This window comes from Chlamydotis macqueenii, chromosome 24, assembly GCF_036417535.1.
Source record: "Chlamydotis macqueenii isolate bChlMac1 chromosome 24, bChlMac1.mat, whole genome shotgun sequence".
Taxonomy (NCBI): Eukaryota; Metazoa; Chordata; class Aves; order Otidiformes; family Otididae; genus Chlamydotis; species Chlamydotis macqueenii.
Window position 1 is genome coordinate 6224305 of NC_141579.1, and position 27771 is coordinate 6252075.

At 53.4% G+C, this 27771-nt stretch overlaps 2 protein-coding genes across 3 annotated transcripts; one reads left to right on the forward strand and one right to left on the reverse strand.

Moving 5' to 3' along the window:
• The first annotated feature begins 1495 nt into the window (after positions 1–1495).
• On the forward strand, positions 1496–16680 carry TMPRSS5 (transmembrane serine protease 5). The gene is made up of 14 exons (XM_086766000.1): positions 1496–1548; positions 3628–3724; positions 12475–12601; positions 12806–12904; positions 12997–13119; positions 13539–13674; positions 13828–13941; positions 14147–14190; positions 14335–14497; positions 14595–14773; positions 15125–15223; positions 15337–15479; positions 15837–15989; positions 16585–16680. Exons 1-14 carry the CDS (start codon positions 1496–1498, stop codon positions 16678–16680), a joined length of 1626 nt encoding a protein of 541 aa, XP_086622126.1.
• ZW10 (zw10 kinetochore protein) lies at positions 16314–27760 on the reverse strand. Of its 2 annotated transcripts, none has more exons than XR_015261031.1 (16): positions 27630–27760; positions 27296–27430; positions 26852–26953; positions 26587–26664; positions 26303–26462; positions 25660–25803; positions 24773–24964; positions 24442–24605; positions 23464–23646; positions 22780–23018; positions 21728–21799; positions 20833–21002; positions 20237–20367; positions 19624–19755; positions 18963–19121; positions 16314–17966 (listed from the first exon to the last, which is right to left on the reverse strand). XR_015261031.1 is itself a non-coding variant. In XM_086766096.1 (16 exons), exons 1-16 carry the CDS (start codon positions 27741–27743, stop codon positions 17846–17848), a joined length of 2340 nt encoding a protein of 779 aa, XP_086622222.1. In that variant the 5' UTR covers positions 27744–27760; the 3' UTR covers positions 16314–17845. The 2 variants fall into 2 exon arrangements, 1 of the variants encoding a protein (XP_086622222.1); XM_086766096.1 differs by having other exon boundaries at positions 18963–19165.
• Positions 27761–27771: the final 11 nt, after the last annotated feature.

Below are 27771 nucleotides of genomic sequence, written 5' to 3' on the forward strand. Positions count from 1 at the left end.
TACATGGATGCACTTCGTATCGCTGTGTTCTACTGCGTGAGTGCGCCTTTGGGGGAACTGCGTGCTCCTGATACACTCGGAGAGTCACGTTTGCTGCATTAACAAGACCATGAATTTCCAGCTTACACAGGGAAACGTTGCAGTTAGGGTCCCACGTTTATTTTCTTTTATTGAGCAATCTGAGTACCTATAGACTGGCTTTTCAGCAGGTGTATTCACATATGCAATGGAATTACTGTGCTCCTGTAAGTGCGGCCATTACGGCATGAATCTGGCAACGTATTTGTCTCTGACGGATGGAATTTCAGGCTACCAGCACCCCTGACAGGCCTTGGGCGAGCTGGCCGGTGGCAAAGTGTCCCTCTGGAGAACATCGCGAACGCCCGCGGTGCTTCGCAGGAACCGGGCGCTGCTCCGTCTCCCACCCTGCAGCCAGCGGCCGCGGGGGATTCCCCCCGGGATTGTCTCTGTCTCAGCTCCACACAACAGAACAGATCTGCTGCCTCTGCCTTGCTGCGCGTTGGCAAGGGATAGCAGTTTTGGAGAAAATAAATGTGTGTGAAAAATAGACCGTTGAGAGGAGCCCGGAGGAGGTGGCAAGCTCCATGAAGACAATCCTAATGAGCTGGGAACCGGCAGAAAGGCGAGGCTTTGCCAAGTCACAGTTAAAATGCTTCCAGATAAGCAAGGTCTGTGCATACAAGGGACAGAAGTCCCACGCAGAGAGAGCAGTCTGCCTTGTTCCGTTGTGCAGCAGCACCTTGAGGAGGATGTTTTTTCCCTTTTTGCTCAGAAGTTTAACTTTTCCCTGAAGCTTTGGTAGCTGTGGACATGGAGCCAAGCAGCCGTTGTTTCATCTGTTGGAGCCAGCCGTCACATCCTCCCTCACCTTGCTTCTCTGTCCCGAAACCAGGCAGCCCCATCACAGCGGACGATTTATTGGTCTTCTTGGTGCTTTTCTGCTTTATGCTGCTGACAACTTTGGGAAGGTTATTTGTCCTTAAGTACTTATAATTCTTCCTCTGCAGGAGCATAATCAGTCATTATCTGCAGCAGTTTCAGATCCTCATCATAAAGCTGTTACTTCTGCTTAATCCTGACCGTGCTAAATATTAATTTGATGTTTAATCCCGCTGGTATCTGGCAATATTGTGCTGCTATTATTATTATTAATGTGACACGGTGAAAAACCAGCACTGTAGTAATCATATTATATCCTGATTTATTTACACATTTATTTGTGCACATCTTGGTTTCTCTCTCTTGCAGCCCCCCAAGTTCTGCCGAGGGCACGGAATGCCAACGGGTGATGGGAGAAAACTCATGTCCCTGCTTCTCTTTTCTCTCTCTCCCCTGAACCGTCATCTAAATGGTCAGAGATTAATTTTGATTTGATATCTGTGATCACGCTTTGTGTGAAAATGTCGCTCTGGTTTTCTTCTTCCTCCCCCATCCTTAAAAAAAAAAAAAAAAAAAAAGACCCCACAGCAAATGCATGGCTTTTCCCCACGCCTTCCTGCGCTTCCCTGGCGTCAGCGGGTACCTACGGTGCCGGCGTGTCGTGGTGCCATGGGCGCTGGGGAGCGAAGGAAAGCCGGCGTGAAGCCTGCGAGCACCAGCTCCCTTTGTGCGAATTATTACCTGGTCTTCGTTGCGTGATTATACGGTAGGGCATTTCTCAACCAGAGAAGAGAAAGACCGTGTTCCCAGCACTGTCTGAATTTTGAATGTGTAACTTTGAAAGCTTAATCATATTCTTTTCACAGTGCCTTACGGTTTATATATATTTGGGTTTTTGTTGCTTTTTTGCATTCGCTCGTTTAGCTGTCAATTCAAGCTTAATAGTATTAAAATTGCTCTGGTTTGCTCTACTTAAAATTCTCCAGTTACAGTATTTTTTGGAAAGAAGTGCTAAGTCAATTTCTTTCTCCTGTTTTTCATTTGTTTGTCTCTAATGACTCATTAGATCAGCACTTTGTCGTTGCCAGCAGGAAGCAATAAGCCTGCTGGCAGGAAAAGTCTTGCAGAAGCCGGGGGCATCCCTCAGCCCCTCTCCTCGCTCGGCGAGGGCTGAAGGCTTTCGCTCTTTTGCAAGGTAGAGGGGGTGAGGCATCGCTAGAGCCCCGCCACCATGCCCGGGGGATCTGTGTGTTGCTGGCAGGAGAGAACGCAGCGAACGCCTGCAGATGCAGGGCTGGGAGGATGCTCATCACCCTCAGCTGGGGCAGGGGCTGGGCCCTAAAAAGGGGATGGGGAAGGGCTGAGGGCAGGGTGAGCACAATGATGGAGCGTGCTGTGCAGGGCTGAGGTGGGCGCGGGGCAGTCCTGCATCGCCCGGGCTGGGGGCCACGTCCTCAGGTAGGTCCCACGCTGGGACGGGGGAACGGGACCCACCACCACCCAGGTGCCTTCCTCCCGCCCTACGGCTGCAACTCCTCGGTGGAGCCCGGCTGAGCAGCGCTGGGCTGGGAGCCCTCGGGAGCTGGGCTTCGCTGGGGGTGGTGGTCAGCTTGGAAGCTTTAATTGAAACTAAAATGGAGGAAAAAGAAAAAAAGCAGCAGGCGCCTTGTTGGCAGACAAATAGCTCCCTGTCAGGAGGCAAAACTGACTTTGCAGAATTATGTACTTGTACGTGCTGTGGCTTCTGGTCTTATGGAAATGTCTTTTTTTTTTTTTTTTTTTTTTTTTTTTTCCGAAGGGTGGAAATAATAGCGTTCCTGTACCACCAGCTGCTGCCCCTTTCCCTGGGGTGCTCGGGACTATAGCCAGCTCTGCTCTGCGGAGAACATGACAAATGTCAAAAGTCTTTGTTTGCTGCCTCCCTTTCATTTCACGAAGATTGACAAGCCTTGCTGGAACGACAAGGAAGGAGACAAATCTGTTTACAGGCAGAGGCAGCCCTCGGCTGCGGCGCGGACGCCGTGCAGGGTGCAGCGCGCGGTCGCAGCCGGCCCTGGTGCGGCTCCGTTGCGGCAGCACTGGCTCGGGTGGCGAAGGGACAGGGTCTCTGGAATGCAGCCGGGCAGCTGCTCTGTGCTGTGCGCTGCCGCAGAAGGGAGCAGCTCCTGAAACTGTTTGTAAGTGCAGATAAGGAGGGTTTGTATTCCTCACCAGCGAACGTGGGGCCCACTCATAATCTCACCAATGACAAAAGCACAATTTTCCCTGGTGTTGGGAAAAGTGATGTTTTCTTGCGTGTGCAGTCCATCTCTTTGTAACACTGTGGGTTCAGGAAGGAAAGCGATCTTCAGGCTGAGATAACAGCAAACTCGTGCCAGTGTTCTGGTAGGGGGGATGTGTTAGCAAGATGCTTCTCAAAGCTGGTTGTCTTTACCAGGTGAGTTAAATATGTCGGTAACGCTTGCTGTGTTACGGGATTCTGCCCTTGCAGCAGTGGTAGAGAACAACGCAGCTGCGAAATGTTGTAGTGAGGAAAGATGTGTCGGTTACAGCAGGCAAAGGATTTTCTATTCTGTGACTGTGGCTTTTGAATGCTTTGCCCTCCGGTTCATTAGCGTTTAATTAGGCGCCACCAGCGCAGCGTAACACTTTGAGTTTTACTGAGTCACAAGTGCTGGAAGAGCCCGAGTTTGGCTCTCAGCCCCTTGCTGGCGTCCCCCTCTCCAGCCGCTCCGCAGCCGAGCTCAGGCTGTGCGGAACAGTGGAGCTGGGCACCGGGCTCCGCGTGCCGGGGCGCCTGGAGCCGCCACTGTCCCGCCTGGATGTACGGCTTCACAGCACAAACTGCGTCGCAGCGAGGAGCGGCAGCTCGGCTGCAGCCGGGGACCGCCACGCGCCCAGGGTAGATTGGAGGTGAGCGGTTAGTCACCTCCCCGAGTTACGTGTTTCAGCTCCAGACCGGAGCTGTGTGAACAGCGTCCAGACGACAGAGCTCAGCTCCTCGTCCTTATCTAGAGTGATCTGCTTTTTTACCTCCGAAGGCTCTTTCTGTTCCGGTGCCGTGGATGCTTTGCAGGCAGAATCCTTAATGCTCCCTCCTTGTTACACATCAACACTTTTCCGAGCGTGGGAGGTGCAATGGGATTACAGCATGTGTGGGATTACAGGAGAGCAAATTGGGACGACAAGCATCTAATTTAACAATTAGGTACTGTAGCATTTCCTAAGTGACCCCCTCCTTTTTTTTTTTTTTTTTTTTTTTCTTTTCTTTTCTTTTCTTTTCTTTTCTCTCTTCTTCTTTCCCACTTGGCACTCGGACCAGGGTAGCAGACGAACAGACAGCGGAGCAAGAGCTCTTCTCACGATCTGCCTGTCCTCATCCTTGCTGCTTGCGTCTTCCCGCAGTGCCGCTTGGACCCGTCCTTGTTCGTCGGAATGTCTTCTGGTTTCTGGCTTGACGGTTGCTGGGTGGATGGGCCCTGGCAGAAGCTCTCTGGAGTGGTTTTTCTCTTTAACTGGGTCTATACTTCACAACAGCTTTTCCTAATTTTGTAATTAGTCAGCATGTTTATTTACATAAGCAGGGGCTGTAATTACATTTAATTAAAATGTATAATTAGTTAATTAGGATCCATCATGTGGACTGAAAAGCAGGCTGTGTGCACGAGCTTTGGGGTAGATGTTCTTGGTTAACAGCGCTGACTGTCGCTTGGTGCCCCTTGTTGAGGAGGGGAAGAAATTCATTCAGTACACAGCCAGGAAGGGAGCACTGGGAAAACGACGCTGCCGGCCAGGGAAGCCTCTTTTCTCCTGAGGAGGAGGTTGGTTTTAGCCTCTGAGTCAAGATCTTGCAAGGCAAGGCTGGCAGGAGTCCCTGCCTGCTGCTGGATAGACCGTTGCTCTTGCTGTGTGAGAAGCTGCTGAGCTGCAGGGATGGGTTTCCGTGGGATCCTGTCAAGGTAACTGCGCCAAGGAAGGGAAGGCTCCCCTCGAGTGAGCAGAGTTAATTTTATCGGGCAGTTACCAGGCTCTAATAAGAACCAAGAGACTTATACATCTCTGCAGGTGGGTAACTTTCTGGCAGGACCTTGGCTGCAGGTGGATTTTATACCTTACAGACCCGGAGCCCTGCCAGGGATGTATCCCCAGGGAAGCACTCGGTGCAAAAAGGCTCTGCAAACACAGCGCTCCTCTCCTCAGTCTTTAGAAAGAACCAGACATGGAAAACCCTGCTGTCCCTGGTGTGGGCTGCGGTGACCCCTTTGGGATTTCTGGGCAGCTGTGTCCCACGGATGCTGTGGAGGGAGAGAGGGGTGGGGTGGGCACAGCCTGGCCTGGGGGAGCCCGGCTGCCCGCAGCGGGGCAGTGCTTCCTTAGAAATGTTTGTGTTCCAAACAAACCTGGCTTAGAGAGATTCCCGGAGGAAATCAGGAACAGCGCCTGTTTTACTGATGTGGGTTGTTCAGCAGCTGGGATGAAACCCTGGGAGAAACATCCCCAGCTCAGGCTTTTGGAACAGAGTGAAGGCAGGAGAGCAGGGACAGAGGCTCAGGAAAAGCGGCCACTGGAGCTGCGGGATCCGACAGCTGGTTGAGTTCTTGGTGGCCCTTATCTCTTCCATGCAGGCTGGGGAGGAGCGGAGCTAACAGGGCAGAGGGCTCTGCACTGGGAGGCTGAGGGATCCACAGGCCAGGTTGGACGGGGCTCTGAGCAGCTTGACCTGGTTGGAGATGTCCCTGTTCCTGGCAGGGGGTTGGACTGGGTGGCCTTGAAAGGTCCCTTCCCACCAAACCCTTTGATGCTGTTATGATCTTTCCCTCCTTCGTTTCGGTAGTCCGATTCGCCGTGTACTTGAGTTGCTCCTCCTGCCCTGCAGCTTTGTAGGACGGGCTCGCTGCAAAGGGGCACGGCGCCGGCAGGCCTGGAGCATCTCTCCGCACAACAGAGGGCAAATCCACAAAGCTTTGGACCCACTGTAGAACGAGCAGCCAGCCCCACGTGGGGCACGCGGTGAGTGACCCAAGCTCGTGCTCGGCACCACGAAGCTGGTTACAAATCCTGACCAAGCGCAGGGCGTGAGCAAGGTGCTTCCAGAACGGTTTGTCTTTCCCATACCTGTTTTTCTGTCCCCGAGCCAGGTGTGTCTGCTGCCCATCTGTTACAGATTGCCAGCGCAAACCCACGGCGCGGTGTCACGCGCTGGAAGGCACCAAGGGGAAAGGGTGTTCTGGAGACCCCAGGAGCCTAAATGACAGCATGCCCAGGAAAAGGGAAAAAAAAAAAGTCAGTGCAATCCTAGTGCCTGCAGACAGTATGTTTAAGGATGTTTTCAGGACCCAGATAAGTGTATCTGGTTGTTTGGCCATGCTCTCACAGGATAATAGCATCCAGAGATTGCTGAAAACTTCAGACTTGGGCTGTTTTCTGGTGGTTTGTTTCGTGGGTTTTGGGTTTTTTTTCCTGACGGGGGAAGGAGTTGCAAAGGCAGGCTGAGCTCCCCGCTGCCGGCGGGACAGCGATGCTGTGCCGCAGCTGGCGAGGCGCAGCAGTCCTCCAGCCACCCTTATGTCAGCCGGTGACCCCGTCTGGGCTGCGGGGACAGAGCAAGCGGGCACCGTATTTCACAGCGTGCCTGGCAAGCTGCCGGGCTGGGGGGGACACGAGGCCGGCCCGGGTCACGGCGCGTCTCCGCCCGGGCTCCTTCTGGTCCTGTCTCTCCATCATCTTCAGCGACTGACTGCTCAGCTCGCGTGGGTTTGTCCTGGGGCCCTGTCCTGGATGCTGGCTGGTGATTCCCCTGGGGCTGCGCCCAGGCTGTGATTTACTGCAGGGTGCGTGGGTGCAATGGGGGAGAAACCCCATCGAGGCTTCTGAAGGCGTCTTCCCCTTCTCCCTTCCTGGGATTTCGTAGGGCCCCAGCAACTCGCCAGGGCAAAGAGTCAGATGAAGTGACACATGAACTGTGTTTGGAAATGGAAAAGGATGAACGTGATATTAATTGCTCCTCAACGGTTATTCTTCTTTGACTCATCTCCGACGAGAAATCCCTCGGGTCTCTTTGCACTGGAACGTGACACAGCTAATGAAACCATTTCATCCCTGACATCTTTAAATTCTGCATTTCTCGGGTGATTGAGAGTCCAGGCCCAGCCCTCTTCTGACCATCAGTCCTCTGCAGAAGCATCTTACAAGTCATGCGTGGGGGCGGCAGTCGTAAACTGGAAGGTACGGTAACGCAAACACCCCGCTCAGGGTTCACACTGAGAGCTTCCCATCGCTTCTCACAGTCACAGCGTCCCGTGCACTGGGGACACCTTCCTCTGCTCCTCTGGTGCAAGAGATGAGAAAACGGCTGCAGAACTGACTGGCTCTGGGCTGGAATAGCACTTTTCCTTTCCAGGCTTTAATTTAGCAGTCTCTGGCCTTCCTCCGTTCCCTTCGTGTGGTGCCAGCTGCTTTTTAAATAAATGATTCCATCAGGTTATTATAGCAGTTCCTCTGTTCAATTCCTTCTGCAGAGAAACTCATTTTCCCGAAATTGCCTTCCCTCAGCCCTGTAACCATTTCGTAGCAAATGGCCTCGGGAAGGGAGTAGGAGCGGGTCAGCGCCCGGTTTCTGCTTTGCACGGCTCCGGGAGCCGTGGGGGGGATGCGCCAGGCGCGTCTGCGCTGAGCTGCCCCGGGACTAGGGGGCTCGTGTCCTGGGAGCCGCGCACTGCGGCAGGATGCCGTGCCTGGAGGGGCGCGCGGTCAGGAGGAGCAGGTACCAGGAACCAGCGCCTCTGATGGAGGAGATTTTCTCTTTCTGGCCGTTAGTGCTCACGTGAACCCAGCCTTTTCCTCCACTGGATTTGAGCTGCTTAATTTATTTCACGCAGGACTTTATTCGCTGTCTTTGGGATGATTGCTTCAACAGAGGGTGTGAAATAACCATTGCGGTGAGCAATGTGGTGAGAACGCGTCAAGTTTAGGGTAACAACTCTTTACTCCGTGGAAATGTCCAAATGGGGTCGGACGTTTATATGAAATATGGAAAGATGTGCGGTTCCATTAGGCAGGGTAAACGCGCACGGGATATAAACGATCTTCCCTCGCATCAGTGCATCCCGCTGCCTGAGGTTAAAGAGTCTCGGTGACTAATTTCCCATTATGGGGTTGGGATACTGGCCTCTCCCGGAGACGAGGTGCCAGCTGGGAGGGATGGGCAGTCAGACCTGGTCTGGCAGGTCTCGTTTCTCACAGTGATGCGAGTCTGAGGTTAAACCCTGCCGTGAGTACGATGGCAGGTCTAGGGCTGTTGTACCCTCCTCTCCAGAGATGCCTAAATCCTGCTAGCGGTGGTAAGAAATGGGGATGGGGACAAAAGGAGTGGTTAAAGGGGTTAGGAAACCCCTTCTGGGGTCTGGAAGGCTGTTTTGGAGACCACTGTTGATTTTTTTTTTTTTTTTTTTAAAATTACTTTTCTTTTTTTTTTTAACCACAGCATCACTGCTGGGAAGACACAATCAAGACATCCAAAACTCATTATCCATGATGAGATTTGGCAGGCTGCTACCAGGATTAGGCAGGTTTTAGGCTGTTGCTTTGGGCCATTTCTCTCGTTACAGGCTTGCAGCAGCTGCCTTATCTCGCGGAGAAGCACTTTCATTAGAGAGAAGGAGAAGAAACGAGGTCAGGAAGGAAATGATCCAGCGGAGGCGAGAGGCTGGGACAGGTGATGTCCCGAGGCGGTGGCCGTGCTGCCTCGGCGCAGCCCTGCTCAGGCTGGGATGGGAGCAATGGCGGTTTTGTCGGTTTTCCTGCGAAGGAACACCAAGGGCACGCGAGCCGCAGCAGCACCCCTGGGCACCCAGTTTTATGCCGCGATTTGGACCAGGCGGAGAGAACAGGCGAGAAACCCTGTGAACTCCAGCTACTGGATTAAATAAATGATTGCTTCTCACTTACGGACCCCCCAGCTTTTGCTTTAGCAGTCTAGGAGTACGAGATTAAATGTGCCTTCGTTCTAGATCGATTTAATCCCGCCTTGCTTGGTGTTCACCTGGCTGCTGTTTATTGGGTCTTCCCTTCCCGGGTTCCTCTGGGGTAAGTACCGAGATTTTCCAGGCTTCCAGGGTTTCGCGTTGGTAGTCTACGACTTCACACTTCGTTGCTTCGTGTGTAAGAACTGAACCACTGGCTCTCCCTCGGAGCACGGAACAGGAGCTCACGTACTGTTTTCCAGAAGGCAAGCATGGCACCTGGCGAGCAGCAGGCACCTCAGCCTGGGTGTGGAATATTGCCGGGAGCCCGCAGCCCCAGGTAAAACCGAAACACTGCTCCGCTCCTAGCAGGGCTGTCCAGCTGTGATGGTCTGATAGGGAGAGCTCGGAGACCGCGGGAAGGGTTTTAAAACCTCTGAGAGGTGAGGTACAACCTACATCAACAAGAGAGATCTTTAAGTCCTCATGACTGAAACTAATTTTTTTTTTTTTTTTCCTAGTACAGTTTTGGAGGCTTAGGGTCTCTCTGGCTGAATCCCTAAGGAAGAACTCAGCTTTTGTGTGGGAAAGGATGGAGCAACCTGAGCACGGGCTAAACAGAGTTGAAGTAAGTGATATTCAGTGACTGGCCGTTACAGCTGCTTCGAAAAATTCATGTATTGGGCACGTGAGCTAAAACTCACCCCAGGGCGAACACTTGTTTGGGAGGAGACAGGTTCTCCGTTGGTTTGTCCTGCGCCCGGCACAAAAGGGCACAGTCTGTGAGGTACCGCAAAACCCCAGGCAGTGGCCGCGGTCGTGTCCGTAAAGTCCCCGGCAACGCAGAGCCGGAGCATCCGGGCAGCCGCTCCGCAGGCCGCTCTGCGCTCCCGCGACAGAGCGGCGCTGGGAAGGGGCTCCGGGCCTGCGGGCAGGGCAGCTGGCTCCAGAAGAGCCAAGCTCTGGGCCTGTTCCGGATCCGTATCCCGGCTTGGGAATGGCCAGCAGCCTCTGGGAGCTGAACTTAGAGCTGAATTTGTCAGGGGCAGGTGTTCGGCGTGCAGCGGTGTGTGCCAATAAACGACCCATTCCTGCTCGTCTCCACAAAGACGCGGCTCTGGGGTGGGAGAGGGAAGCCTGTTTCAACCGGAATAAGTTGGAAAAATGGCAACGGAAACGTCTTCTGCTTCGGAGCATCTCTGCCGCCTGTCAGCTGTTCACGTCACGCATGGGCATTTCAGTGGCTGTCGATGTCTGTGATCACTCCTGCTTCTGTTTTCTTTTATTTTTCTAAAGAACCACAGGGAACAATGACGAATAAACTCGGAGGAAAAAGCTACAGCGCTGTTCTCCTTCCGACCTTTCACGTCGATGTGTCAGTGTTTAATTTTGAAAGCTCTCTCTTTTCAGTCACTGCGTTCTTACTGCAGACAAGCAGAGCTGGGAGCAATATTGATCATCTTTTAATGAGTTTTAAACGAAAAAGCGTGACTCAGAGTAGTGAGGTAGTACGGACTGACGGATGTGCCGCCTTGTTTGTAACCGCTGCTGGTGCGTCTTTTGGGATTTGCTCTGTTTTCTTGTTTTCCCTGCACAGATCCATTCTCCCTGGTTGCGTCCTGTAGCTCTGTGTCTCCCTGGCTGTGGTCGCAGCCTGCGTCTTTGCCTAACTTTTGGGAAGCCTCCCTGGTTCTCCAGCACCATCTACAGTCCTGCACAGACAGAGGGATGCTCCGGTGCCACTGGGTACAGCCCAGCCCCAGGAAGGGGGCGGCCGCTGGGCGAGGCTGCGATTTGGTGGTGTTGGCAGCCTTGCCCGTCGCCTCGTGGCTAAACGGGAGAGAAAAAAAATATCCAAATCAACCAACGAAAAAACTCCCAAAAACCAACAAGCAACTCCACAGTTTTCACCCCAGCTGGGCGGTTTCAAGGCGCCAGGCTGTAAAAGCAGCCCGACCTCAGGGAATTGTCACCGGCATCTCAGCACAGGGCTCGAGTGGCGTTGCTGCGCGCGGTGCTGGCGTTGTCCCTCTGCTCTCCGGGAGCCGACGGCCGCGCCGGCTGAGGTCTGTGGCACGACGTGCACAGTGCTGCTCATCGACAGCACGAAACCTCACCCGAACCTGCCAGACAGGGCTGTCATGAAATATTCACGGGGGTTTCCTTGAGAAAACAGCATTAGCCATTCATTGGCGCTTTGAGGAACAAGCTCTCAGCCGTATCTTTTGGGGGTGGAAATAAGAAAAGTCTTTATTTTGTGAGACAGCTGTTTGAGCCTGCTTCAGCTACCTTTTGTGTGCGAGACCTGATGAAATGGGTACTTGGTCACGTCCCTCCTGGAGGGGAAGGCAGGCTCCTACCTCATTTGAGTGGAGGAGGCTGGCTGAGTGTGTGTGGATGGGGTACGGTACGGTCAGCCAGAGAAACAGCCGGTGACCCGCAGAGGCTGTGTGCCCTGCCAGTAACGTGGGCTCTTTGCGGGGACGGGGATGCTGCTGCCGTACTGGGAGTCACTGGTAGTGGTGGTGGTGATCTCTGACTGCGGCTCGCTGCCGGGCTCTGGTTTCCGTAACGACTTTTGAACCGCTGTTTTTGGGTGTTGGGAGTTTGGCAGCTTTTACAAACTCGGCCGCAGGTTTGGTTTGGTTTGGTAGCGAGTGGAGAGGCGGTGCCCACACCACAGGCGAGAACATCTCCCCTTCCCGCAGGTGCCGCTCAGGTGGCTGTCAGCAATGAGAAATTACGAAGAAAATCAGAGGCTGAACCGAGAGCTGCTCTTTGAGCTTTATTGCCCCTTGTGTGCCACTGCCGAAAGAGCACAGGGAAAATCGAGCAGCCGGGGGGTGCGCACAGGGTGGGGAGGGGCCGCCAGCCCGTCCCGAAGGCAGCCGGGGTGCAGGGAGGTCGCCCGTTGCCCGTCACGGCTGGCAGGCACTTGGCTGGAGGTGCGAGGGGGACAAATTGCAGCTGCAGGCTCTCTTTTCGGATGTTTTCCCAGCTTGGGAACGTTTTCTTCCCCGAAGGCTTGTCTCCTCGAATGGAACCGCTACCACGGAGTGGCTGGTCGGCAGCCTTCCTGCTGCCCGCGCCGAGGTCCTCGGCAGCGCGGGGTGTTTTTCATGTGGCGGCGAAGCGAAATAATAGAGGCTGGGGAGGGGGAAGGTTGGGAGCGCGACAGGTGGAAGATGAGCTTGAGAGCTGAAGCAGTTCCACAGCTGCTGCTCTCGCTCGGAGCATTTTCCTGGGGGTCCCCAGCCCAAGCAGGGGGATGGAGGGGCGGGAGTGGGGCCGCTGAGCGATCCCACCCGCTGCAAGGGGCCCCATCAGCGGGAGAGGGGGGCCCCCGAAACAAGGGGTCCCTTCAGCGTGGGGTGTGGTGCGTGTGCCCGGCATCGTGCTGGGAGTGTGCGGAGGGAAACCTGAGCCGGTTCCCAGGAGAGCCGTGTGCTCCACGCCGGTGGCTCAGCGGCACCCCGAACTGGGAGCTGCCCTGCTCTGAACTGGGAGCTGCCCCGCTCCTCGCAGTCATGGTGAGAAACGCTTCCTCGCACATCCCCATCCACGCGACCTGGCCTCTCCCGATCGGCTCCCAGGACTCCGCTCCTTTCCATAGAGCCCAGCCGTAGCCGAGCGGTTTCCCGACAGCCCGCCTCGCGCCGAGGCCGCCGCGCCAAGCTGCGAGAGCCCGACAGCAGAGCCGAGGAGGGGAGCAAGGAGGACGCAGGCCTCCCCGGAACACGGTGGGTGAGCTGTTTCTGGGCTTTGGGAACAGGGGGACCCTCTGAGTGTTGGCATCCCGCAGAATCCGCAGCCTTCGCTCCTGGCGCTGCGGGGAGGGGTGTAGAAATGGGGGTGTAACGATGCAGGGGTTTCACTGGGGGTTCGGTAGTGCTGTGAGGTGGACAAGACTGTGTTAATCTTCTCTCCTTCTCTGCTTTTGAAAGGTTCTGCTAACGCACCCCTCTGCGCCGTCAGGAGGCTGCTCCTGCTGCTCGGGGCGGCCGGGCTGCTGGCGGGGGCAGCAGCGGGGGCATGGCTCCTAGGTCAGTGTCGGCCCCGGGCCAGCCCTGCCGCCGCGCACAGAGAGCCGCCGAGCTGGCCGGGGCCACCTCCACCCCTTCTCTGTCTCCTGAAGCCCAACGCCTGAAGGAGCCTGAGCCTGGCCAGGGCTTCACCCCGCTGCAGGAGCCGGCCGCGGTCCCAGCGTGCGGCAACAGTGAGGAGGAAGAGCCCGTGGTCCGCGGGGCTCGCAACAGAGGTTTGCATCTTTGCTTGGTGCCGTGGAGGATGGGGAGCGGGGAGAGGCGTGCAGGACCCTGCCTGCCAAGCCCAGCAAGAACGGAAGAGATGGGCTCTAATAACTTCTCTTGCTGGTCCGCTAGCTTCTTTAGGCTGAGCTTTGTGATGGTTTCATTTTGCTTTGTAGCCCAGCACTACAGCTTCATCGCACGGAGTGATCCTGCTGCAAAGGTGGCTCTAGCAGGCACTGAGAATATGTGAATAGGTTCATGTGATGTTTCTAATTGCTTCAAATGGCTTTTTCTGGGGTTTGGGAGATTTTATTTTATTTATTTTTTTTTTCCACTTTAGATGCGCATGACCCTTCCCTGTGCTGGCCCCGCACAAAAGGCTGCGAGGACAGGAATTTGCAGGCTGTCTTTAATGGAATGGCTTTAGTGTCTTTCAGAATAAATGTGGCAAACTCCCTGCTGGAAGCGCAGGTGGAAGGCCGTCCCGGCTGGCTGCTGGCATGCCATGAGCGCTGGAGCCTGTCCCTGGGCGCCCTGCTCTGCCGGCAGCTCGGCTCTCTCAGGTGGGCGCGGCAGAGGCAGCCGCTCTGGACCCTGCTCGCCCTTTGCCGGGGTGGGGGGATGATCTTGGCAAAAGCCGGTGCTTGCAGGCTGGGTTAGAGCAGGGTGCATCCCCTGGCAGCTCCTTCCTGGGCCGTTTCCTGATGTTTCTGCAGGGTGACCCATCAGAAGGGGGTGAACCTGACGGACGTCCGGGTGAGTGACGCGCAGCGGTTCCTTCAGCTGAGAGCCTGCCGGGGAGGCAGCCTGGGAGAGATGTGGCAGGTCAGGTAAGGGCGGGTCTGGGGGACGCACCCTTTGGGGGGGGCTGGAAAAAACAAAGGCATTTTTTCAGGCTTCAGAACATAGAAAACGGCCCTGGTTTTGTGCAGTAAGCAGGCTCTTTGGCGGCTGGCACAGCTGCCCTGGAGCTCGCTAGCGCCCCGGGGATTTTTGGTTCACACGTGTTGTGACCAGGGGCTTATTCCCCCGCAGGAGCAGCTGTGAATCAGGTCGAGTTGTGGCTCTGAAGTGCTCAGGTGAGTGCCTCTCCCCTCTCCTGCGTCCCCAAGATCTCCGCCTGGATCTCCCAGTTTCTTGGCTTGCGCTCCACCTGCTTCCCTCGCCCTCCAGCGGGAGGGTCCGGCACCCGGAGCTCACCGAACACGTGCTCTGCCTTGCAGAGTGTGGGCTGCGCCCCGGCGCTGCGCGGGTGGTCGGCGGGGTGGACGTGCCCCCCGGGCGCTGGCCCTGGCAGGTCAGCCTGTACCGTGGCTCCCAGCACCGCTGCGGAGGCTCGGTGCTGGCGCGCGAGTGGATCGTCACGGCGGCTCACTGCGTGCGCAGGTACCTGCGGGCTCTCTGCTGCCCGGCCTCGGAGGCGCTGGGGATCCGCTGTGATCCCAGGCCTCGGCAGTAAGAGGCACGCTGTGTTTCTGCTCAGTTACAGGCGGCTTCAAGCCTCTGCCTGGCTGGTTTTCGCAGGCGTTGTCACCCACGGCGCAATCAAGCAGGAGGCCGGGCTACCAGTAAAGAAAATAATTTCCCACCCGCTTTATAACGACAACAGCCTTGACTACGACATCGCTCTGCTGAAGCTTCAAGTACCCCTGAATTTCTCAGGTAAGATGCTGTTGTGTCCTCCTCCCATCAGTGGAGTTGTCTGTCCGATCCCACAATTAAAAGACGGCCAAAACCCAGCCTCTCCCAAACCCGCTGTCTCAGCGCCGCTCGTTAAGGATATCCCGCCTGCACGCGGGAGGCAGCTCGCGCAGCAGCGCGGTGGCGTGAGCTGTGCCGGAGCTGTGCATCCCTGGGAAGGCGGCTGTGGGAGCCGGGGTCCTCCAGCGTGCCTGGCCCCAGAGCCTTTCACTTTAGCGTGGCAGGCTGAGCGGCTCTGCCGGCTGACAGCTCCGCAGCCCTTCTCTGGCTGTTCCCGCTGGCCTGGCGCTTATCCCTGTCCCCTCTTTCCAGACGCTATCCGTGCCGTGTGCCTGCCGCCCTCCCAGCAGGATCTCCTCCAGGGCACGCGGTGTTGGGTCTCTGGCTGGGGCTACACCAGCCCGGGCCAAGGTAAGCTCCCACCCTGTCCCTGCCGCCCAGCACTGACCGGAGGCTTTCCTCCTGCTCTTCCCCTCTGGCTCCCCGCAGATCTCGCTTCCCTCTTGGCTTCTCTCCCTCCCCAGCGCAGGTTAGCGAGACGCTGAAGGAAGCGCTCGTTCCCCTAATCGGGACCAAGAGGTGCAACGGTTCGTGCGTGTACGCAGGCGAGCTCACTGCCAGGATGCTGTGTGCCGGACACCTGCGCGGGAACATAGACGCGTGCCAGGTAACGGGGAGCAACTGGTGCGTGCTGGGTGCGTGTGGGTGTGGGAAGGACTTACGCGTTGTACATCCTTGTTACGCTCCAGCAAATGCCGGGTTTTGTGGCAGAAAACGCTCTGTGAGAAGCGGTGCTGGGCCCAGGGCGCCTTGCAGCACAGTGCCCCCATGCCGGGCTGAGATGTAGCTGTCGTTATAGCAGAACGCGGAAACCTCGTAGGGAGGCGTGTGTTTAGCTCTGTACCTGCGTTTCAGCTTCCTGTCTGGCCGACGGAACAAAGGCGGGCGGGAGAAGGCAGCGTGAGCTGCAGCCCAGCCGCCAGCGGCACGGGGCCGCGTCACTTGTCCTTGCTGTGTCTCGCAGGGCGACAGCGGGGGCCCGCTGGTTTGCCAGGACAAATCCACCTGGCGCTTAGTAGGCATCGTCAGCTGGGGCCAGGGCTGCGCTGAGCCCAGCCGCCCAGGGGTTTACACCAACGTGGCTCAGCTGCTGCCGTGGATTTATCGCACTGCTGAGGTAAGCGCAGCGAGCCAAGGCCGTGTTCAGCCTCGCCTACAGCCACGCACCGACAGATCCCAACGCTAGCAGCCTCTCTGAGCTCTTTCCTCACTACCCCTGTGCTCACCTTGGTACATGAACCTCTGAGACAACCTCTTTCATGGTACTGATTCCTCTTTTTTTTTTTTTGTTTTTTTTTTTTTTTACTAGATCCACTAGAAACAAGGCCAGGAGAGGCTTCACAGAGCAACGCTCGGCCCGTTCCGTGTAATCAGTGGAGAAGGGTCCGGGAGTCATTCACGTGATGTTACTGTAACCCTAAGACAACACTAGGAAATGCGCTCAGTATAAATAGTTTATTGAAGAAAACAGCAAATTACACTTCTGTGAACAAGCCACGTGGGAGAAGTGGTGTTTCTCAAAATACATGGGTTTTTGGATTGGTATGTGTAAAGAGGGAAGGGATCCCATGAGATGCAAGTGGTGTGGGAACACTCAGCCCTCCGGTAAATTACTTGGAGGGGAAGAAAAAAAAAAAGCTCGTTTTAAGTGGCAGTCAGATTTTGCTCCAGTATCTCCCTCCCTCGCTGCATTTGCCCTCTCCCCCTGCCAGTTAAAGCCCAAACCAGAAGTGTCTCCTGGCCCCCGCCACAGCCGCGCTCGGCTGAGCCGGCAGGCAGAACGGCCGTTCAGTTCTGCAGTGGCTTAGGTGCAACTGCGATCAGAACTTTTGTAAGCACTACACGGTAGGAAATACTTCCTTCCGCGTGTGCGGCAACCGGCACATCTTGGTCTCTGGGCTGTGTTTTAACGAAGGCTCTTGGTGAGCATTTCCATTAAAAGAAATGTACGTTTCTGAAAGTCTCAAACACAGGTTTTTTTTAACTTGAACAATAATGCTGTGTGCATACTTCATTGTCTTTTTATATTCATTTACATTTCTCTCATTATTCTTAGAGGGCAGAAAATTTACTCCCAGAAAGACAACAGCTGCCAGACCTACCTAGTTCACACGCAACAGAAGGGTGAAAGAAGGAACTAAGCTGGCTCTTAGGGTTGGCCAGTGAGATTGAAAAATTCTAAGTCAGTTTCACCTGGAACAGGATCTCCTCTCCCCCCTAAACCTTTACTCTCGAGGCCTGCTCTTCAGGGAAACCTGAGGGGGGAAGGAGCAAAATTTGGCACTTCAGCATTCTGGGAAGGACATGAAAAGCTATCAAAGTTGGGTTTTGTATGTAATTTGTAGGGACAGAAGAGGTAAGACACAAAGGGCTCCGTGCCCCCTGATGTAAAAGTGCATAGATTGACTACTGAGAAATCACAATCCCTCTGCAAGACCCTTAAGCAGGCTTGAGGTGAGCAGGAGAGGCCCTCTGACAGCAGTGCCTGTTCTCGCAGAGAGGCTGGACACGGGATTTTGTTTGCTTCCTTTATCCTGGGCTTAAGGGGAAGCTGAAATCCTAGAGAATGGAAATGAGCAAACATCACAAAAAGCATCTCTTCCCCAGGACTGCACACCCACCAGCTAACGAAGGAAAACTTGGATCTGGGCAGAACTCCTTGGGAGCGTGGCAGGAGACGGGACTTTCAAGCCCAAACTCTCCCTGCCTGGCAGCTGGAGCGTAGGCAGCTTGTGTCCGTGTGTTTCCCACCTCTGCATTTCTGGTCCCAGACTCGCAGAGCCATCCTCTTTGCCCTGCAAACACTGAGAGAGGAAATGCTGCTTCTCCCTCAGTCAAGCCTCCAGGAGGCACTCACCTAATGCTAAGCTTTTCTATACCAGCACAAATAAGAAGGATGAAATCCAGACATAGTTGAAAGACTCAGTTTGCTCTTCCTTTATCAGAAGACGGGACGTGTCGAGGTAAAGGCAGTTACTTAATTTTGGCCAGCGCTGCTGCTCTCCTTTCCGTGTTCTGGAACAAGGCTCGGATCAGGCTCTTCACTTCGGCCGCAGAGAATTCAGCCGCGAGCGGCCCCTTCCCATCTGCCCACCTACATGGCAGAGAAAGATCTTTATTAAAGCTAGCTGCACAGAAAGGTCACGTTCAAGCAGGCCTTCCGAGCGCCCGCTACAGCAGTAAGGCCGAGGGCAAACCAGCTGCAGTTAGCAGCCTATGGGCTGTACGCAACTCCCGTCCAGACTTGTTTAGCCAGGGGGACAAAGCAACGGCTTGCGAGGTGATTTTGGCACTCGTTACAAACTGTAACTGTCCTTCTCCAAAACAGGCCTAAAGCCTGTCTGCAAAGTTCCCCGTCACCTCCCAAACAGCAAAAAAAGCCGGTTTATGCCCAGGTGGAAGGAGAGTTGGGAACCTTTGGTGTCCAACAGCAGCAGTGAGCAGGGCACAGAAAAGGGCCTGCCTTCCCTCTGTGCTTTCTCCACGGCGGGCACCTTTTCAGGTCAGCCTGCTGGGGACGGTATGTTTGCTTGCCATCCAGACGTACGTGTGAGGAAGCTGTGAACGGGAATGCCTAGCTTCCAACACCTCACGCCAACCAAAGCAATAGAAGTCATTACGCAAATCCTCATGTATAATTCAGATGAATCCCCTTGCAAGTCAAAAAAATCAAGGAGCAGCGTCTAAAAAGCAGAGGCCATTCACGTGTAACGACTGCAGTCAGGCACAGCTAACGCCAAAAGCGGCAGGCAAAACACCCGGCTGCTTGCTGTGAAATACCTCTGAACTCCGGGAAGCCAAGGGGGACGCGCCGCCGCTCTGCGGCTGGCTCTCCCACGGCACTTGGTTTTTTCACCGTTGCCCTTTCCTTTGCAGGAGGCAGCTGAACATGTGAGCAAGCTCAAAATGGACTAGAAACACACAACCAAGAAACAGCCCTGGGAGCAGTTATCCGAGCCTCGTTAACAGTGACTGCCTTTCATCTGAACAGAGCTCCCCGAGCGCAGCGCCCTGCAGACGTCAGACGCTTCCCAGCTCCCTGTTCCTGCGGTGAAGAGGAAACCGAGCAGGAAGAAAGGAAGACACTCACTGATCTACTATTTCCTGGAGGTTGGCTTGCAAGATGATCATCAGCTCTTTGAACGTCATCCACTTCTGCACGTAGACTGGAACTTCTTCTTGGTATTTCTTATTTTTGTCGTCTTCGGGTAGCGGGGTGAAAACCTGGGGTCCTTCCTCCACCATGGTCCTGCAGAGGGAGTACAACCTATCGGCATCTTCTGCGGAGATATCCTAGAGTTGAACAAATGTTCACAGGGGAGGAGTTAGAGATGTTTTTGGAGTGCCAGACAGTAAATGAAACGGAAAAAAGGTGGCTGGCTGTGTGCAAAGGTGAAAGCAGTGGTTTAGATCACGTTCGACATTCTTAACCTCATAGAGCTCATTTAACGAATAGCTATTTCGGCAACTTCTCAGCGATTGCCTCAGAGCAACGGCAGTGCTTCTAATCGGCACGTCTTAGTGCAATAGCAAGCACTGGACTGAGAAGCAGAGGTGTTATGATGAAGGTCTGCATCGTTTACAAGGAAATTGCCCAGGCGTTGCCAGCCAATTTTCATAGCATCACAACTATCATTTCTGTGAAAGATAACTGCTCCCCTGAAACCTGGTCTTGGAAAGAACTTCTAGAGTTCACAAACGCTAGCTGTTCACACCGCTCTACACCTGGCACGTCCACCTCACGCAGTCACCTCCAGGGCGGCAATCCTCGTGACGATCTCCGTGAGAGCGGTGTTCAGCAGGGTCCCCATCGCCTTGCAGTACACGTTCACTGGGAGGACATCTTGCCAGACCTTTCCCAGCCTCTTCAGCTGATGCAGTACCTGGAAGATAACAGCTACGCGTTATCTACGTGTCATTGGCGCGTAAGAGGCACTAAATCATGAGGTGACTACGGGTGGTTAGAAAGCAGTTTGAAAGAGGTGCAGTTTGAAAGAGGCAAAAGGCAATGAAGTAGCCTGCTATCACACAGAGCAGACATTTTCAGTTTGCGTTAAGGCTCATCAACTGTGACAAATCTTTCCCTTGAAACATGAAAAACGTTATAAATGTACTATTTTAAAAAACTGCAAGATTAAGACACTTCGCTTCAACTTGGAACAAGAGGAACTGAACTCAGCATGCTTCAGTTTTACAAAAAGACGTAGCCTAGGAAAAAAAAAATAATGCCAGAAAATTGTTGTTTTGAAAAGTTCTGCTCTGCTGGAACACTGCGCGGTTCGGAGGACTGAGATTACATACTGTACCTGCCGGAGGACAAGAGCTACAGACGACGGGACGTTTCGCTTTGATTGCCTTGCTTACCTGCCTTATTGCTTTGTTTGCTGCACAGTAATTTTCCTCATCATCCATATTAGAAAAATTCCTGGCACTTGACAGCCTCTCCAGGATTTCTCCTTTCTGCACTCGCATCTGGGCCAGAAAACACTCCATTCCTTTAGCAGCAAAAACAAGCAGAGAGAAGCAATTAAGCAATTATTAAATTGGTTCCGCTAATTTAGAGACTCTAAGTGCTGAATAACGAACTTGCTATAATGTTTTATTTTTAAAGGAATTTCCAGTCTCTAAGCACAGAGCCAATTTAACCAGGCCCAGTCAGGTAGTTGGCAAGCTCTGGCACAGCTTGCGCTGCTACAACGCTTTTGAAAAAGAGCTGAGCAGCAGAATTAGCTGTGGACGACAGGCTCCCATTAGGCTCATCCAAACTTAGCTCAGAATTTGTTTGCATAGAATAAGCCAAGTCGTAACGCTCTGTCAGCCTTCACCACCTAGAAAATGTCCTTGCTACTCATCCAAAACTCTTAAATAACAATCTGCTGCTCCAGTCAGTAGCCACACTCATATTATTCAGCAACACATGTCATTCACCAAGACATTTCAATACTGAAAGGTAAAATTACCAAGTCTCCTAAAACCAGGCACCAGATCGACAAACGTAGCTGCTCCGTCGCACAGGATGTTGGTCAGGCGGTAGCGGAACTGGTGTCCCAGCGTGAGCAGGTGGTGAGCGATATACATGCAGTTGTTGTGGTGAATGGCTGCCAGCTGCGGTAGTTTCTGAAGGTTCTCCCTGTCCCGGGCAGGAGGAAGAGAAAAGGAAGAAATGTATTTATTTAGCGCTGTCTCGGTTGAAAAACCTGTCGTGCCTACCCGAGAGAAACTCAGGGTCTGCCTCAGACAGACGGTGCAAGCAGCTAACCGTGGGCAATACCTGACACAGACATCAGTCAGAGTAAAAACATCGAAATCCCCTGTTACGGCCACACAAGAACGTACAGGAGAGGAGTTCCACGGCTACTGAAGTGGCACTTTGGGGTTCGAACCCTGTGTTATATCTCCTGTGTTTCTTACGATGGACTTTCAAACAGGAAGATATTTTGTTATAGTGTGATGGTGAGGAAAAGAGAGAGAAGTCCTTTTCAGTAATATCCCAGTGTTCTGTGACAGAGCTGTATACTTTCAACCTTCATTGCTGCTCTTTTTTACAGGAAAAACATCATGAAAAATCTCTGCATCGGACCCGGGGTCAAAGCTCCATGGCTGGATTCAAAGACAACTGTTAGAAGAACTGCACCCATCTCCTTGCTCGTTAGACTGCCAACTCAGCAACGCTCAAGCGCCTATTTTGCAGCAGGTACGATTTAATAATAGATTAAGCGTGCAAGCTTTTTGCTGTCAGAGGAAGCCCTTCCCTAATACTAGCCCTGGCTGTGGTGGACAAACCGGGGACAAGGGCTGTTCCAAAAGCATTGTTCTCTCTTCAAAACAGGCCCTAGGTAATACACGCACACTTACTTGTGGTATGTTGGCACTACGTCGTAGAACAGCTGGAATATATTCCGCACGGAGTAGAAGAGCTGTATACAGCTGCAAGGAAAAGGAGGTTTGCGTTAGTTTGTCAGTGGAATAAAGCCCTTGTTCACAAGCGACCCTCAACCTTCTCCAAAACAAGGTTTTATGAGAAGCGAAGCACTGGCAGTGAGGTGCTGGCACAGAGTAGATTGTCAGGCCCGATTACTGCAAGGTCAACAAAGGCAACATTACAAGGGCTTCTCACAAAAGCCGTGATGACCTTGTAAGTTCGGTGTGGAAAAGACAAGCTTCAGACCAGATGTCAGAAGGGAGACATGAAACCCGGGGAACAAAGGGGCCAGTGTCCCTTCCCCCAGCAGGTGCGTGTCAATAGTCAGCTCCTTCTCTGCCCCGTACACTGAAGGGCATTCAGTACCTAGGCAACTCTCCTTCTCTGGGGCTGTGGTCTCCAGTTTTTACAGCAGACTGCATGCGGTTCCTCAAAATGTTTAACTGTTTTTTTTCTGAAGAGCTCTGCCAGACGCAGAGGTGGAGTTCCTTTCTTTGTGCTGGGTGAAAGCAGGCAAGACCTCTTCTCAGAATGGGTGCCATCGCTTGTCGTTTGGTTTGAAAAAAAGAGGGGGTTTTGATGTTTCTAAACACCTGACATATGATAAAACACTGAAGTGAACGCTGCAGTGGCATTTCTCCCAACCAAAAGACCGAAGCGGTGCACTGCAATGTGCATGCTAGAGAGTTACCATATTTTCACTGCTTTAATAGCTAAACTGCAATGAAGTGTACCTGAATGTACCTGAAAACGTGAGTCCGAAAGGCTGCGTTGCAGGGAACCCAGCCCGCAGCTCTTCCTGCTGCACCACTCTGCTGCAGGAACCCAGGGATGCATCCTCCAGCCAAAACAGGGAGTAACTTTAACGACTGACTCTAATTTCTAAGTATCTTCTGCTCTTTTAAAGTTCTATGAAGAGACGCTTGGCGTTGCCAAGGGCTGTAAGTACCCGACACGCGAGTCACCCGCGGCAGAGGATTCCTACCACTGATCCGTGCTGGCTGTGGCCTCCAACAGCGTCTGATAGGCAAGCTCCATCAGCTTCTCCACGGATGAACTGATGCGGCACGCGGGCAGAGAAAACGTGTGCTGGCTCAGTTTAGTCTCGTTCTCCAAATTCATAGTGTCATTATGCAGAAGTTTAGATGGTTTTTGCATTTTTAACTGATCTCCTGCCTCAGGATCGGGAAGCCTTGGTAGGGCTACACAGGAATCGGGTGTGATCTAAGGGATAATGAGAGGGAGGTTAAAATATCATTTAGAGCCCACAGGAAGGAGATTGTGCAAGACTACAAAACACTGAATGAGAGATTTAAGATAAACATAAGGCTGTGAAGCCCCCTGGCTTATGAACGACACAGCAGACCACGGAACAGTCTCCACGGTGCTGCGTACCCAGAAGCAACTCTGTGAGTAATCCTCTAATTGTTCTTATGCTTGTGACACAGGCCAGAAAAGACCAGGTGAGCAAACTTCAAGGGTCTTAAGGAACATCTTGGTAGTGAAATAACCCACTTGAGTAAAAAAGGTTTTGAAAATGTTGTTTGCCCAGATCCTCAAATCATCAAGAGGAGTCAGTGCTGCCCAAAAAAAAAGTTCTAGACAAGCCTTCTTGGGCAGCTAAGCTATTTTTCCACACAGTAAAACAGCGTATTGCATCAGCAGTCACCTTGACAGTATTGTGTATTTCTGAGGTCATCAGGTTTCTGGCTGCCACAATCACATCCTGGCACTTCTTGTTAGCAAAGTGGGAATTGACGTTACGGGCGTATTTCAGTAAATCAGTCGTGTCTCCTTTCAAAAACTGCATGTTCTTCAAGGCTTTTTCAAACTCCTCTGTGGATTTAATTACCTGAGAAAAGCAGACACGTGTTCTGCATTAACACAGTTTCCTAAAATCAAAGAACAAAATTGCAGTTGGGTATAAAGTCTTCCACTCAGCTGAAAGCAAAGGATAAAACTAGGTTTTAGAGGGCGCTGACCATCCAACAGCTTTTCAGCAATCTTTTGGAAAAAGCTGGCTCAGCTGGGGCCACGATCGCACAGCCGTACAGTGTTTCACCTGCAGGTTTGTCTCCCCTGACTGTGCTGGCAGCCTAATTCAAAAACCAGAGGAGCAAGATGATCAAATTTCGTTACTTGGGACTAGCTGGGGCAAAGAGCCCAGGAGGTTTAGCCTACAACTGCTTCTGTTTGAAACAGCGCCCTCTCCAGCAACAGGAGCTTTTGGCACTCTTCACTGGCAGCAAGTGCTGGCTCACGTACGTATAACTTTTAACCTTTTTTAAATTACGTGGCCTATGCAAGAACCCCCTGTGATTATTAACAGCAAACACAAAGACAAACAGAGCAGTTAGTCCTCAGGAAGCCAGCTGGGCAAGCAGCGCTGCCACATCGTCACCTCCAGGCTCTCACAGAGGCACTGACAAGTGCTTTACATCGCACACCCTGGAAGTCTCCAGGCCTTAGCTAAACACGGCCCACGTCCTGCAGATCAGGGACCTTGCACAGTTTACAAGACAGCAAATGCAAGCCACAGCTTCACCGAGAGAAAGACACAATTCTAGATCAGCAAAACACAGCTTTTTGCTCAAGCTGGCCATCTGGCTTTTCCGCCACATGGATCTGAGAGATTTTGGAGACCTACCTCTATGTACTGCTCTAGTTTGCTGCTATTGGTTGGGATTGAATTCACCAGACAGTTCTGAATGAGGCAGTCCGACAACTCTTCCCATATCATAGCGCCCAGCAGTTCTGCGAGGGTGACTCTGCACTCCTTTTCCTCTTCCGCGGCCTGCTCGAGGGGCACATCTGAATTCAAGAGAACAGAAGTGGATTTTGATACACCCGCTTCCTGGACCAGACCCTTCACACGTAATTCAGTACTGCCTAACCACCAGATACTCTGAGAACTTCTGCTCCAATTACACGAACAAGGTCAGATCTCAGTCTGATTCCAAAGGGGAGAAGCTACCTACTCAGCAGATATTTGTGGAGAACTTCAAAAATAAGCTTGATCTTGTCAAAAACCTCCATAGGAGTGGAATGATCCAAGTCAGGCTCCTCGAACTTAAACCGCAGGACGAACACATCTGGCTGTTCCTCTGTGACTGGCTGAAGGGATGGGTACAAAATCAGCGGCTTGAGGATGTACTTCAGCAACAGCTGGCCTGAGAAACAAAAGAAAAGACGTTTCCCAACGGCAGGAGGCAGGCAGTTTGCTCCAGTGAGGCCCAGCCTGTCACTATTTCGGACGCAGAGATTCTTCGCGTGAAGTGGAAGCAATGCTCCCTTGATTAGCTGTACCAGGGAACAGCTGATGAGGGAAAACATGGCTTTTGGTTTCACTAAAGACGATTTCACTCATGTGAAACACACAGGGAGGCCCAACGGAGAGCAGCGTATTTAATGTGAGGTGAAAAACACCTTTGCTGGAAGCATGAATTCCTTTCCTAGTTTCCACCATAATTCCTGATGTATTTTATCAACGCCTGAGAACGCTGAAGCCCAGAGGCTGCCTGAGCCCAACAGCCTCGCTCTTGGTAGATAAGGAGGCTGTAACTGGAAAAACTCTTTAAACCTCAGACCGTGAAACCACATAGCCACAGATCAGAACAGTACCCCGGAGTAAATTGACAGGAAAGGATAAATAATTCCAGATAAATAACAGGACAAATATTTTGCCTATTAACAAGAACCAGAGCGTTCACCCCACGCTCAGTTGGGGAACACAGGCCAAGAGAGAAAGAAGTCTCCCAGTGCACTGCTGAAGTGAGTTGGCTCTCAATATCCATCTTAAAACACGTCTGAACTCATCCCCGCTCGGGCTACTCCAGCTCTGTTGTGGATCCACGGCCTGTCTTACCAAAGATTTTAAGCTTGGTGCGCAGTTCTCCTAGGACAGCAAATGCCTGCAGCACAGAGGCAACCGGTGGGCCAGCAATCTCCTCCTCTCCTCCTGTGCGTAAGTGCAGTTCTGAGTGCCTCACTGACTCCAGGCTGCTGCTTTCTAAAGGAAACGAACCAGAGAAGGTAAGAGTATCCTTAGAACTAGCCTAGTGGGGAAACTAGTGTCCAGCCTAGTTCAGGCTGAACAAAAATTTCAGAAAGCTCTCCCAGGTACTATGCCGAATCAGGTATTCAGTAATAATCAACCCAAAACTGGGGCCCAGCTGATTTCCCCGGGAGCAGCAGCTTTGCAAGAGAGCATCCCTTTTCTGATACGTCACAAACTCAGAGGCTGGTAGCTGTTGTGAACTCTGCTTCCAAGCTTTCTCAGAAAATACCATGGACGAGGCAGACGAACCTTCTGTTTAAAATCTGCTGACTACACCAGAGCGCTTGTGGTGGCACCTAGGTACTCCAGGAGCGGAACGATATCCGAAGAACGCTGCCACCCACCCACCGCTCCCACGCGCTTGGTTACGCAAGCGGCAGAAGGAGCTCCTTGAAACCAGCATTTCGAACAGCGAAGCGAAACCAGTGAAACAACCTGGAATTGTGAGCACCTTTTGAAGGAGGAAGTTTCCACACAGCCAGTTTCTGCCATTCTTCTCCCAGATGGTAGAGCATGTTCTGCGTCTGCACTGTGAGCTCTGTGCCCAGCGCTTTCAGGATCTTCAGCTCAAAGCCCTTGCGGGACTCCAGCGTTTTCAGGCTGCTTCGTGCCTGGCGGGAAAGATCAAAGGCAAAACACAGGTCACTGCTACCCCCGCTAACGGAAAGCCCCTTGTGAAATTTGTTGAAAGCATACATGACTGATGCTGTCACACGCCTAGGAATCCTTTCCTACCTTTTCCAGTTGCTGAGCTGCTGCAACGTACTTCTTTTCCAGCAGCGCGGCGTTGTACTCTTTAATAGCCGCATCAAACTGCAACGAGCAGACAGATCGGTGTGTCACTGCGCATCTGCTCGTAACTCCAGGGCTGTAAACAATGCGGCTGGAGACCGGGGAGCCAGAGGCGCTTCTCCAAAAGTTACCCCAGAACAGCGCCCTAGACTGAGCACCGGAGGGGACCACTACTGCTCGGGAATTTTAAGCCGCCCCCTCTCCTCACCTCCTGCAGCTTTTTCAGAATACTCAGAACCAGCGTGTCGCGCTCCAGCTGCTGCTTCAACTCAGTAAACTCGGCCACAGCGACGTTTAAATCGCGCTGAACCTGAAATGACAAACTTTTCAGTTAACTTACAGCAAGCAAATGTTATCAGACACATTTCCTCTTAAATGTGGTGACAGTGCGAGATTTAAAGGATTTCTGTTACTGGAACAATTTGTTGAGGAGAGCAAGCTCCGACCGCTCCCGTAACGACAGTTCTTTACTTGCAGCCCCGATGTGACACACACCCCTGCAGCACCCGTCACCTCAAGGCATTTTTGGGGGGTGACATCATCCAGGGTTCTCACTCGGGAGTCCTCCTCCCCCAGGCCCCCGGCAGCACCCCAAACGGAGCTCCGGGATGAAACTGAGGGGAACCTGCAGGAAGGCAGCCCGCGCTGTCACCTCGTTTTCGATCCCCGCCTTCAGCAGGTCGATGTTGCCGCACAGCCCGTCCACCTGCGACACCAGGTCCTCGGCGCTCTGCACGCTGGGCAGGAACTCGTTATACTTCTTGTTAATCATGCTGCAGACTTCTCCCTGAAAGAAGAGGCACCGCTGGGGCACCGCCGCTCTCGGGGGGGCCCTCCGCCAGCGCCCTCCCCCCGGCAGCGGCAAGGGACCCCGCTCTGAACCAGCTGCCCGAAGGCTCCAGCACAGAACTGCCAGGGGCCGGGCCGGGGCCGCCGCCCGCCAGGCTCCCCCCGCCTGCCGCCCCCAGCCCCGTTCGCGGCCTTGCCTTCAGCTCCTCCACGCGGCGGGAGAGGCGCCCGATGCGGGTGCCCAGGTCCTCCTTGTCCAGGCGGCCCGAGTGGGCCAGCACGGCCGCCACCAGCGAGCCCGCCGCCGCCATGGCCCCGCTCCCGCCCCGGCGGCCGCCC